Below are 12,735 nucleotides of genomic sequence, written 5' to 3'. Positions count from 1 at the left end.
CCCTAGTGCGAGAGGTATGCACCGCTAGATATTCCACCGACCTTCAAGTTACGGGAAGGACAACCATGGAGGATGGTGGTCGTCGACGATGTCTCACGTCATGGCGACATCCAGGCTCCCTAGCAACAACAGGTCCTCCTATTGATCAACTATGTGACAGTTGTGCCTCAACATGTCCTCCTATTGATCAACTATGTGATTGTCATGCCCTCGTCGTTGGTCTTTCTCCTTGGAGTTCCTAAGAAGCGAGAAACCATCGTTGGTCTTTCTCCTTGGAGTTCCTAAGAAGCGAGAAACCGACGAACCAAGCACATCGTACACATATGAAATATATCCGGTTGTAGTATACTGGTTTCTAGTAATATATAAGGGTAATCATATATTCCCTCTCACTCTATACCTAAATAATTATAGTTAGAAAGAACTAATACATCTGTAAAATTTTACATGGATTCCAATCCTACAACATGCATAGAGAAAAAACATAACGGGAAAATTATAAGAATTTCAATAAATCTAGTGACTGTGTACATATAAGAAAAATCAAATATTCTTCTGACAAGGGAGCTAATCAGAATGTCCTGGCATTACCGTGTAATAAAATTGTATGTCCTGGCATTACTGTGTAATAAAATTGATGCACGATCTAAAGAGGATTGCAAAAATGCATAGATATTGCAAAAGCCAGACATGAATACTCAAGAATCCATATCATTAGTTGTGAGTTTTGCATGGCAAAATGTAGCATATACAACTTAGGTCATAGCCGATCACATGCAGCAGGAGTTGAGTCACACCTGCAAACTTATTGTAAGTTTCGACCACCAACAAATAGAGGGGGGAGGGGGGGGCTACAAGTCATAATTTATGTCCACAGATGTTTCACCGTTGGTGACAGCAGATGGTTAAACCTGGCTAGGCGGCATTACATTACACTTGATGAAGAGAAAAGAAAATTTCTTACATCCACCGTAAGCAGATATTTCCTGGGACCAAGTGAAATTAGAATCAGCCTTGCTATCTTCTGCTCTGTCCTCCAACTGCTGGTGTTTTGGCTACACATGCAGCTACAATCGTGCGATTAGAATTTGTGTTTCACATTTACTAAAGAATCAGAAGGAAATAGTCTGCTATGCTTGGAGTTGGAGGATATCCATCCCCTGGGTGCCAACCGCCTCTTCCGACCCCCAATCACAGAATTGATGACAATGTTCTGCACCATTTCTCTGGTTGCATGTGCAAGGCCGAAGCTTTCACGTTGCACAAACCAAAAACAGTGAATCTTCTCTAGCACATTCCCTATGCATAATACATGTACAAGCTATTTCCAGCAGCACACGCAATGGAGTTCTCAGTTGGGTGCCACGCAAGATGGAGTAACTTTGTTGAGAAGTCATTAGAATTCCCATTGCCATCGGCTCCTGCATTTTCACCCCCTGTGCAACATTTGCACAAGGAGAAGTACGTCAATCTACTCTACCTATGTGACAGAAATAATCAGATCTATGATACAAGAGACACTTACCTCTCCTCACAGCACGGGTCAAAGAGGTCAGTGTTCTTGTAGGCCTTGTTGGATTAGCAACCTGACGCCTATACGGTTTTCAATCCCAACAAACGAAGAAATAATTAGCCAGGTTTAGAAAACATAATTTATGTTAAGAGTGTGGGTCAGTGAACATTGTTGTGTTTATACCTACTAATTGGTCACTGTACACCTATGTGAGTATTTGGTAATCCCACCAACTTGGCATATGAATCATAAATGAAACATAAAGAAGAAATCTAGGTAGCTCCAGAATAGCAGGAGAATAGGCAGTTCCATATTGCACGAAGTGAAGCATAGAATTATGTCGGATGCAAGGTGCTTATGAATTATGCAGAAATTGGACTAGCCCATGTCCAAGTAGAGTATAACTCGTTCATAACAATATAAACATAAATAATAAAATCATAAGACAATGGCATACCTCATAGGGTTTCTGCTTGCTTCTAAAGTGGTTGCCTCGGTATTTCCAGGAGTACAACCAAAAACACGAAATAAGTTACTACAGTAGAGCACAACAAGAGTACAAGTTAGCATACATGAGTTACAAATTCAACAATGGCTACCACCTTTTATAGCTCATAATAATAATACCTGTAAGAGCCAGTCGCAACACGATGACCATCCCCACTCAGACAACATTCAAATTTGTCAAAGATTGAATCATTTTCATATAGATCGCAAAGCTACAACAGATGAGATCAACACATCATTAAAACATAGATGGTCTTGACGTTGCTACTTTCTATCATTCGGATGGAAAAATTCACCTTAGGCCTTAAATGTTCATGAACTTGGAAAGTTGCTACTGGGCCTGAATCCATGTTGAGATCCCATAACTGAAGAAAGACAAAGGATATTGAACTACAGATATAAGCAGCAAATCACTTTTTATCTAAGAAAGCAAAGTGAAAACAAAAGAATCCACAACCCAGAAATTTTAATATTCATTCACTTTCATATATCATGCAGAAATGTTGGAATCAACAGCATGACATACAAAATTTACCAAGAAGATTTCAGATTTCCATGTTACTAGCCAGTCAGAGTGAAAATCGACTTTTGCAGAGACCAAAGAAAATGGTATAACCCTGTATTTTAAAGGAACTTAGAAACGGAATAATAGTTGACACAGACAACCATCAATTTAATGCAGCTTATCCATAACATAAAAAATGAAAGCAGTATGCCTCAAAGACCAGTGCAAGATGAACACGTCGACAAGATATTAGTATCAAAATCGATAGTTTGATTTCTTCAGACAACTTTTGCATTCAATTTACACAAGGGAGCAAAAGGCCAGAAAGGTTCAATGAGTAAATCGTAGATAGATCAGTTACAAACCTTGAGAGTCATATAATCACGACTAAGAATATGCCGTCCATCCCTTGCAAACTTTATATCTGAAACGGATGCAATTATCTCCGTAAAAAAGGATTTTGATCCAGGTGCTTCATGCTCCTCAAATCTGTACAAGACGGTACCCACGAATTAGAGAACAGTGTGTGCAAAGTTTAATTGAATAATTGAACTTGAAATGTTTGTAATCCTTCAAACTCCATTGCGAACTGCCCTCTAAACAAGGATAACTGTTACATCAGGAAGTGCAAGGGGTGATTACTAACAGCTTAGAATGGTTGTCACACAGTGCTGATTGCCGCAGGTCAATAAGCCTGATAGCGCCCTTTGAGCTACTATAGGCTAGTGTATTACAGTGAGTTGGATGGAACTCCGCACATGTAATCACCTCTGAAATTTCACAGAAATATAACATGTGATGCATATTACCACAGGGAAAAGGAAGAGGAATAAATACTGACGTGACAGGAATCATATAAGACATTAAAAAATAATCACATGCGGATATTTAAAATTAACAACAAAGACCAAAGGTATTGCACAATGGCTAACCAAGAGAAAATATTGGGGAAACACAAATTCAAGATAAGATAGCTTTGTATCTGAGCAGCAACAGCTGATGCAGACTACTTTGTTTTTTATTTACTTGTGGTTTCCCTATACAGCAAGAACCACTATGAATCTGCATTTCTCGACATCACATGAAATAAGCTGCTGCTATTAATCACAAGGAATTGCTAGCTAGGATGCGAACATATAGCTACAGAGTGATAAATCATCAAGAATTTGGTATTTGGAAGTATATAGGAATTGCCTTTCATCCCATCTTCCTTGTCCACAATCCATCAGAGAAATTTTGACCCACTCAAAGATCCAATTGGTATATACTGATGCATGTTTGTTGATCCAAGTTCCAACAATAGGCCATGCAGATAATATATTTTTTTGGAAAAGAAAAGGGACTAAGAAGAAAACTTGGAGGCCCTGCATAGAAGATAACTCCTGCAGCACGGCAACGCTTGCAAGGTAAAAAGGTCTATGGTTTAAACAAAAGATAAAATTACCTGATCATGTTTATATTTACGCATCTTTTAATAGAGAATTATATTTCATCCACCAGTTAGATAACACTGCATGCTTAACAATAAATTAACCAAATACTCCCTCCATCCCATAATATAAGAGGGTTTTTTACACTAGTGTAGTGTCAAAAACGCTCTTATATTATGGGACGGAGGGAGTAGTTTTTATTGGACTGACAAGCTTACCAGTTAGATCCTCCATGTTTACAGGCTTCACATCAACAATGTTAAAGCTCTGACTGTTGATTTCCAAATTCCACAGATTAATTCGCAGATCATCTGCTGATATGAATGTCTCACCATCACTTGAAGCAAAACAACATGAGAACAAGATATCAGCATAATGCACGTGCATTGTGTCATTCATAAAGCATATAAATATATCAGTTGCAGAAAGCCAATCACATCAAGTCATCCAAAGTGACGACCAGTGTTGCCACAGGACAAGTTTATGTGCAATACACATGGCGTATTTCTTATAGGGTTATTAAATCATGATAACCTTTTAGGCCATATCACAATTTCTAAAGAAATGCACGAAACAGAAAGGTTAAATAGTGATCTCTTAGGCAAAACATAACTTATATCTTGCTTCTGCTGCTCTGTTAAACTAATATTTGACAAAAAGACAGAGTGTACATTTGTTATGTACGTCATACATGGCCCGCTGAGCACGAAGTTATGGAAAGGGTCCCCATGATCTCTCGGTTCCGAAATTTATCTTTAGATTAGGAATGTGGCTTTTAGCTTGGGCGTAAGCCAATTAGAGATAATATCCATGATTTCTTACTTAGATTGAATCGTTAGGCCTCTACAAAAAGAGGAACCCCTACAAGGAATAAAGCGAGCAAGAATTAGAAGAATACTTCTATCTTGCCTTCAGGGGCGAGAGCCTCTCCCTAGCCCTAGTATGCAACAACATTACCTACATAATGTAAAAATAACAAGTGACCCAGGCATCAATAGTCATGCCCTAATGGCCAAGTATGGATTACTTTGTAAGATGACAGAACAACTTGTACAGGACATGGAGATGAAGAAAAAACATGACACAATATACTAGCCAAAACTTCAGAAGGAAAACTAAAGCACAACATGGTGAACACTTATGAAATGAAACTGTGCGACAATACTAAGAGGCAGGTGGTCAACTCATAAGAAAAAATGATAAAGAAAGGTTAAAGCACCATGAAAGAGTATAATTTGTGCGTACACAATAGTCATGAGAACAATAAACTCTCACCCGATAACACAGAGAAAGCTTAGGCAGCTTTCTAGATTGGGAAAGAATATGAGAAATACATTGGGAGTAGTTTCCACATTAAACAGAGAAAAGAGACAGAAAATAGCAAGGGTAACAAGATAATAAGACCAAGTGAAGGGGATATGTAAGCAATGTCAAGAGCAAGTAAAACAAGTACACAGATTACAAAATATTACAGTTTGACCAGACATCTATAACTCAACAGGAAGCTAACCTATTATTTGAAATGGAATTGATATGGTAATCATGGGCGTGTGCATATACACGCCGGCATCTAGCAACAGGGTTTAACTCTTGGCCTGTAACCTGCAAACGAAATAAGTGAAACTTATCAGATTTGTTAATTACAACTTACATACAATTTGCCAGAAAGCTTACAAGTGTCTTGTCATGACAAAAGATACTGTCGTTATTTTAAATGCATACATTACTGATGAATGTACAGAACTACAGATGTTGGATAAAGGGGGTTAAGTACAACTACCACAGGCAAACGCAATGATGCATATCCCCCAGGAGGGAATGGCAGATCGTTGTTTGCATAATTGTATGACTTTTCTGAGGATCCTCCATTAGGAAGGCCTCTAGAGCTACTGGTACTCGAACTAGAAGTTGTCCCATTGTCTGCACTCTGGGAAGTATCCAAATTCATTACTGAAATTCGTTTCACTTTTTTGTCTTGCACCTGCAGATATATGACAAAGCAGTAAGGCACCAATATCACGCGGACTACCTTTGTATTTGACAAGTGCAAATGAACTTTTAATATAAAAAGGCAAGCAATGGTATTGAGAATCATTAACAATGTAAAGAAGAAATTGAATACTTCATTTGTATTCAGTTTCTTGTCTTCCGGCTGCAGATATAACAAAGCAGTAATACATATTGCATTGATTGCCCATACATCTATACCAATATAAAAGGAGCGAGTTGCGGAGATTCAAGATATCTCACATGTTCAACCACGCCTATCCAATGGTCTATGTTGACCCAGTGTTTAGCACTAAATGTGTTTAGCACCCTCCCCTGATTAATAGTATACCTAATATCAACATCAGCGTCAACTAATTGATTATATACTACTCCCTCCGTTTCTAAATGTGAGTCTTTCTAGATATTTCACTATGGACTACATACGGAGCAAAATAAATGAATCCACACTCTAAAGTATCTCTATATACATCCGTATATAGTTCTTAGTGAAATCTCTAAAAAAGACTTATATTTAGGAACGGAGGGAGTACCTAATATCAACCTGCAATTAAGATCTAGCCAGTATTAGTGTGTGATGCAATTAATATATTGCCTAATATCCACTCAGAAAAAACACTGCCTGATATTAACGTGCATTGCACGTACACGGTTACTAGTTTGACAAGTACCAATGTAACTTGATACAAGAAGGCAAGCAATGGGATTGCGAACTATTAACAGTGTAAAGAAGAAACTGAATACTTCATTTGTATTTGTAAACAATCATAAGTATAAAACAATATTTATCTTGATCAAACAAGCCAGCATAAATGGAAAAAAATAGATTTACTGTAAATCCACCCTAAGGTGCCCAACAGTATCTGGTACTCCCTCCGTCTCATAATATAAGACGTTACTACATCCAATATACTCACATATTTAATGTAATAATGTCTTATATTATGGGAAGGAGGGAGTACATTAAGCAATGGATACATCTTCCAAGCATGACATTGCTAGAGAAACACTAGTGAAGGAAAGATCTCATGACCAGAAAAAATAAATCCAGCAAGCTTCTGATGATCAGTACTTGATTTATACATACCTTCCAGTACTTGATTGTTTTGTCATTTGTAGACAAGATAAAGAGTGCATTGTTGGCTATTTGGCCCCACTTGATCTTGTTGATTTTCTCCTCTATTTCCAAACTCTTTAGGTAATCGAACTACATACATTACATATAGATCAGGAAATATCACATCTCAAGGATATTACTAAGCAATAGTTCCATTTAGAAGATAACATGCAATAGCAGTATAAATGATTTATGTTGCTTTTCTGCTGGCAAGCTTATCCTGCAACTAAAACTAAGAGATACTTTACAAAATGTGTATTGGTCAACAAAACATTAAAGGACTGCACACATTCTAAATGTGTATTGATGACAATTTCCTATGTCTACCGTACAAAGTGGGAAAACACATTATGCAGACATAGTATGATTTCATCCAAGTTCTGTCACAAACTTATAACTCAAGTCTCCGAGGCAAAAGATCTCCAGAGATTTAACACAAAATGAAAACATGCAGTCAGATTGGATATTTCCTTGTAGAAAAATCTCCAAGCCGCATGAGACCTAAGATGCTGGAGACATATAGAACATGGTAATTTACGGCCAAGGACCCAAAGTAACATACCTCAGGTTCATGACTCTGAAATTCAGTTTTATAGCGGAACTCAGGATGCCTGGGCACCGAATAATCTTGTCTCTCAAGCTCTGTCCGACTGGCATTCTGCATATATAGCTTTATTTTATGGGCACAATAGATTTAAGCAAGAAAGCAACAAAACTTGCATGGTGTGGTACTTACACCCCTGGCATCAGTTCTTTCAAACAAAACTACACGTCCACCCCTATCTCCAGTGGCAAGATGATCACCAGATTTGTCAAACTCGATCGCAGAGATGATGTCAACTGAAACAACAAATTTAGTCAAAATATAAATATGACTTGGCAGACTACAGTAAACCAAGAAATCATATTAAAGTCAATTGACAAAACCGTCGAGTTAAATGAATGGAACCACATGTATCAGACAATTCTGACTGAAGAGATGAATTACCAATTCTATGTTAACTCTATACACAGATGGTAAATCTAGGAATAAGCATTCAAACAAGTTTATGTGTTCTGAACATTCCTATAAAGGAACCAAACATCATGGGTGCTGCTGGGGAAAAATTATGCTTGATTATCTGTTGGCAAGTGATCAATTTCTCCATCACTGAAAAGAATTGGAGTGTATTCTACAAAAAGAGCTCCTTAATAGCAGGTAATGGAAACATGTTAAACATGTAACGGATAACTGGGTAAGATCAATAGGGCTGGATTCTGTAGGAATTCTAATTTTGTGGTAGCAATTCGTTGAAAAATGGGGTGAGAGCTTTGTTTTGGTAACAATTAACCAGAATATCAGAACTACATCATATTACGTACAAATGGGTTGTCTAAAGTTCTTTAGGTCGTGATAATGATGTAAGGCCGCTCATAGAAAACTATGGCTAAAATTAGAGCAAGATGTACCAAACTGAACTGAACGGACTGCAACACTGACCTCAACGGAATGTATGTAAGACTGAAATTGTGTGTCATGTCTATATCTTGAAAATATAGGTATAATTTAGGATACCACTATGGTCAATTTTTAACAACCCTACAAATGGCAACATAGGGCCTATGTATGATCTGTTACAAAAGGCATAAAAAGGTATACCTCGCTGTTCCGCAAAAGACATAAAAAGCTAGAAGCTGTAACATTGTTTGTGCCGTACAAACTAGACGTGTTTACGAACCCTGAGTGTCCAATGCCAAATGTTGCGGATATTATGGTATGGCTTAGACACAAAACGACGCCACACTCACTTACAGCTCAGAAGCACCAATTACACATTATTTGCGCCCAGTCCATCGGCCAAAAGCTCGTAAATTTATTGTCCAGCCATCTCAAGGCCTATAAAACAATAGCGCATCCACGATCCCCACATGTCATCAATTCATCACACAAAGTTTTGGACTTTGGACTCGACAGCCGCATACCACGCTGTGAAGTGCCAATAAATATCCTAAGCGAATCCACCAAACATTCCAGTTTCCTACTGTTAACACGACTCACTGGCATGGAGGCAATGATGCATTAACAAGTAACAACATTACCAGCTACCACGTCCAAAATCTCCCTGCAGCAAGAATCAATTCTACAAGGCTTACTGCATGAACTGATTCCCGCACGTGACGAGGTTTAGCTAAGCACCCGACCGCCCGTAATAAATTGCTCGACATTTAGCCACGAACCATACTAGATCGCGGAGAAACACGATGCAAGCAGTACAACGCCTGGAACCAAGCGCTTCCAACCCAAATCACGGCGAAACCTCCGCCTCGATTCGCAAATTGCGCCGCCGCCCGAATCTAGGAGATCCCCGCATCCCTTGAGTGAAATGCGCGGTCTTGAGGAGCCGCGGTGGCGTCAAACCCCCACCAGCGAAAGTGGGTAGATCTCGCGAGGCGCGACACGGGTAGCAAAAGCACGGGAGCTGCGGCCGCCTTACCTTCCTGCACGTCCTCGCCAGCACCGCGCTCGCCGAAGACCTGCGCGAACCGCCACTCTAGCGGCTGCGGTGCCGCCGCCTCCGGGCGGTCGTCGGGGGACTTGGGGTCCATGAGCGCTGCCGCCGTCACGACACCATGGAACGAGGATCTCGACCGCGTCGGCGGGGTAGATCGGGAGGGGGGGATGGTCCTGGAAGAATGGGGGGAGACGGCGACGGAGATCGAGGGGTGGAGACGAGGTGAGGTGAGGTGCTGCAGCCAAATGATGTGGAGAGCGAGTTCCAGGCGGCCCCTGCGCCCCTGTATTGCTCGCGCTTTTCTGCCTTTCCTGTCTGCGGGGAGGAGGCATTTCGCGTTTGGTCCCCCAAAAAGTACGAATTTGCTGTCCAGTTTTCCTTGTTACACGAAAAAAGTAGGTCATCGGGCGAAGCACCAACGTGAGGCCGCCGGTGGACCGTGCGTGCAAGCTAGAGTGTCATCTTTCAATCGTTGTGAGTAGCCGTCGGATAGTCCCGCGCTCTAGGGACTATCGTGCAGTCCCCGACGAGTAAGGTGTAGACGCGGATCCGAGCACCAAGAGCATTTCCACCCGTTTGCCCCCCTCCCCCCCCCCCCCCTCTCCGTGCACTCGGCATAGGCGTTCCACACGAAAGTTTTTTCGGTTTGGGAGGGCTCACGTTCCGAGTTGCATCCCCAAGTTTCGGCCTCGATGCGTATTTAAAATTCAAAGTTTTCTTTCCCGCACCAAAAAGACACATGTTCGAGGACCATCATGCCAGAGGTCGGTGATCACCACCACACGTCGACGATCATCATGTCAATAGTTCGGCGATCAAAAAGGCGGGAGGCGCACACATAGAAATCAAATGGCAAGATCATCATCTCCTACAGGGGCGGGAGAGGTCGGCGTACGCGACGGGGTCGCAGTGCTCATCGTTGACGTGGTCGTCGTCGGCGTTGGCGATGTGGTCACAATCGGTGTCGACGCGGTCGCCGACGGTCCTGGCATGAGGTTCAAGATGAGGTTCCGCTCCGCCAAGTACCACACCTTCATGTGCGGATCCATCGTCGTCGTGTCACCTCCTCTCATTAGGAATGCCAGGTCGGTGTTGCGCTTCTTCGCGGCCACGTTGGTCCTGAGAAGGTCGAGCTTGGCGTCCTGCTTCGTCATCAACGCTGACCACCTCGCCTCAGACTTCTCCTCTCTCATGGCGGAGTGACTCTTGGCGTCTGTGATGCATTGTTTGATCGACGCATGTAGTCATTTGGAAGCGGGCGCTGAGTCCCTGGCCTTCTTCGCCTTTTTAGTGCCATGAGGCCGCCCTTCTGCCGCCCCTGAGACAGGCACGTCCGGGTTGTAGACGCCGTCCTTGGCCTTGGCGAGAGCGAGCCGGACCTCCGTCCATTTCTCGCACAACTCGATTCTGGTGAACACGTGAAGGAACTTGAAGTCTGCGTCGGTATTGTTGTCTCGAAAAAACATCTCGAACATTCGGACCATTTGCACACACGAAGAACAGGTGTCGGCAAAAACAACAGAAGATCCCGGACCGGGCGAGCCATGGACATACTTGTCGTTCCACGTTGGCGCTGCTCTCTGGGCGAGCCATGACATTTTCGTGGATCCCATCCCACTTGTTGCATGCTTGTTGGATGCTCGCCCAATGATTGGACATGGCCTTGTCGTCGTGCTCCATGTGTATGCCGCCGAACTCGGAGTCGACCAACTTGCGCTCGTCGAACGTCGTCTTGATCCTCCTCCAGTACGTTTTGGTGTTTTAGTTCACGTTGGTGATCGGGTCCATGCTGACAATCTTCCATGCTTCGGCGAGGAACTCGTCCTCCTTCTCGTCCACTTGACGCGGGGCTCGGACGGCTTCCCGTTGGCCGCCTGTTTCTTCTTCTTTCTTCCCTTGCTCCTCGTTGGCTCCAGCTCCGTCGATTCTTCCTCCCCCACCTCCTCCACCACATCCTCCTCCTCTACCTCCTCCTCGTCCATGTCGACGCCGATGTCCAGCATTTCCTCTTGCATACCGAACCCGGGGCATGAAGCGACGACTTCTAAGCCATTGTTGATGATCTCCTTCATCTCGGTGTCGGCATTTCTGAACTATGGCGCGGAACCCGGCGCGAAAGGCGCCACAACGCAGGCCCGTCATGGACGAACCCGAGTACGTCGGAGAGTAGTCGTACTGGGTATTGTGTAACGCCCAAGATGCGGTCCTATCCTTATTTTGGCGCGAGGGCCTCGACAGGGATAGAAACGTATCTTGTCGTTTCGCACGAATGGATATCGTTACAAGTACTTGCACTGAAAAGATGAGTATAAGGAGTTGGCTTACACTCGCCACAAGATACATCAATATCACATCAATATAGCAATATCCAGTCATCATGAAGAAGATCAGGGTCTGACTACGGACGAAAACAAACGATAAAAGAACGACGTCCATCCTTGCTATCCCAGGTTGTCGGCCTGGAATCCATCCTAGATCGATCAAGAAGAAGAAGAAAAAACTCCAAATGAACAATCAACGCGCTCGCGTCAAGTATTGCTTTACCTGTACCTGCAACTATTGTTGTGGCAATCTGTGAGCCACAGGGACTCAGCAATCTTATTTCCAAAGGTATCAAGACTAGCAAAGCTTAATGGGTGGGGTATGGTTAAGTGGTGAGGTTGCAACAAGCGTCTAAGCATTTATTTGAGGTGGCTAACTTACGAGTACAAGAATAAGAGGGGGAGATCTACGCATAACGGACGTGTCTAATGATGATCAAATGAATGATCATGAACACTTAATAACATTAGACATAACCCCACTGTGTCCTCAGTCGGAGAAGGAGCTCACGAAAGAGACAGTCACGGTTACGCACACAGTTTGCATATTTTTAATTAACCTTACTTCAAGTTATCTAGAACCGGATGTTAAACAAGGTTTCCAAGTTTGCCACATAACCGCGGGCACGACTTTCTTAAGGATTTAACCCTGCACGGGTGCTCCGACTAGTCCATCACAAATTACCCCAAGCCGCATAGAACGCCTCGATCATGAAACTCGTGATCTCCTCGGATTCCTTAGTGGAAACCCTCAACTCTGAGATAACCCAAAGCATCACTGGAATCCCGATGCACAAGATATTTCATAAAAGGTAAAACTAATCCAGCAAGGCTGCCCGACGT

The 12,735-nt window shown here is 42.4% G+C and overlaps 1 protein-coding gene across 1 annotated transcript; it reads right to left on the bottom strand.

Annotated features, from left to right (window-relative positions):
• Positions 1-691: 691 nt before the first annotated feature.
• Positions 692-9,918, bottom strand: LOC123406345 (serine/threonine protein phosphatase 2A 55 kDa regulatory subunit B beta isoform-like). Its single transcript, XM_045099848.1, is given in 16 exon segments — positions 692-1,436; positions 1,526-1,593; positions 1,971-2,048; positions 2,141-2,232; positions 2,317-2,385; positions 2,891-3,014; positions 3,172-3,295; positions 4,174-4,292; positions 5,466-5,557; positions 5,736-5,936; positions 7,050-7,169; positions 7,642-7,737; positions 7,816-7,919; positions 9,554-9,736; positions 9,739-9,802; positions 9,805-9,918. Coding segments are annotated over 16 exon segments (1,770 nt in total). The 5' UTR covers positions 9,904-9,918; the 3' UTR covers positions 692-1,299.
• Between the last annotated feature and the right edge of the window lie 2,817 nt (positions 9,919-12,735).

This window comes from Hordeum vulgare, chromosome 6H (assembly GCF_904849725.1).
Source record: "Hordeum vulgare subsp. vulgare chromosome 6H, MorexV3_pseudomolecules_assembly, whole genome shotgun sequence".
NCBI classification, from domain to species: domain Eukaryota; kingdom Viridiplantae; phylum Streptophyta; class Magnoliopsida; order Poales; family Poaceae; genus Hordeum; species Hordeum vulgare.
This window is presented reverse-complemented; position numbering and strand designations above follow the sequence as displayed.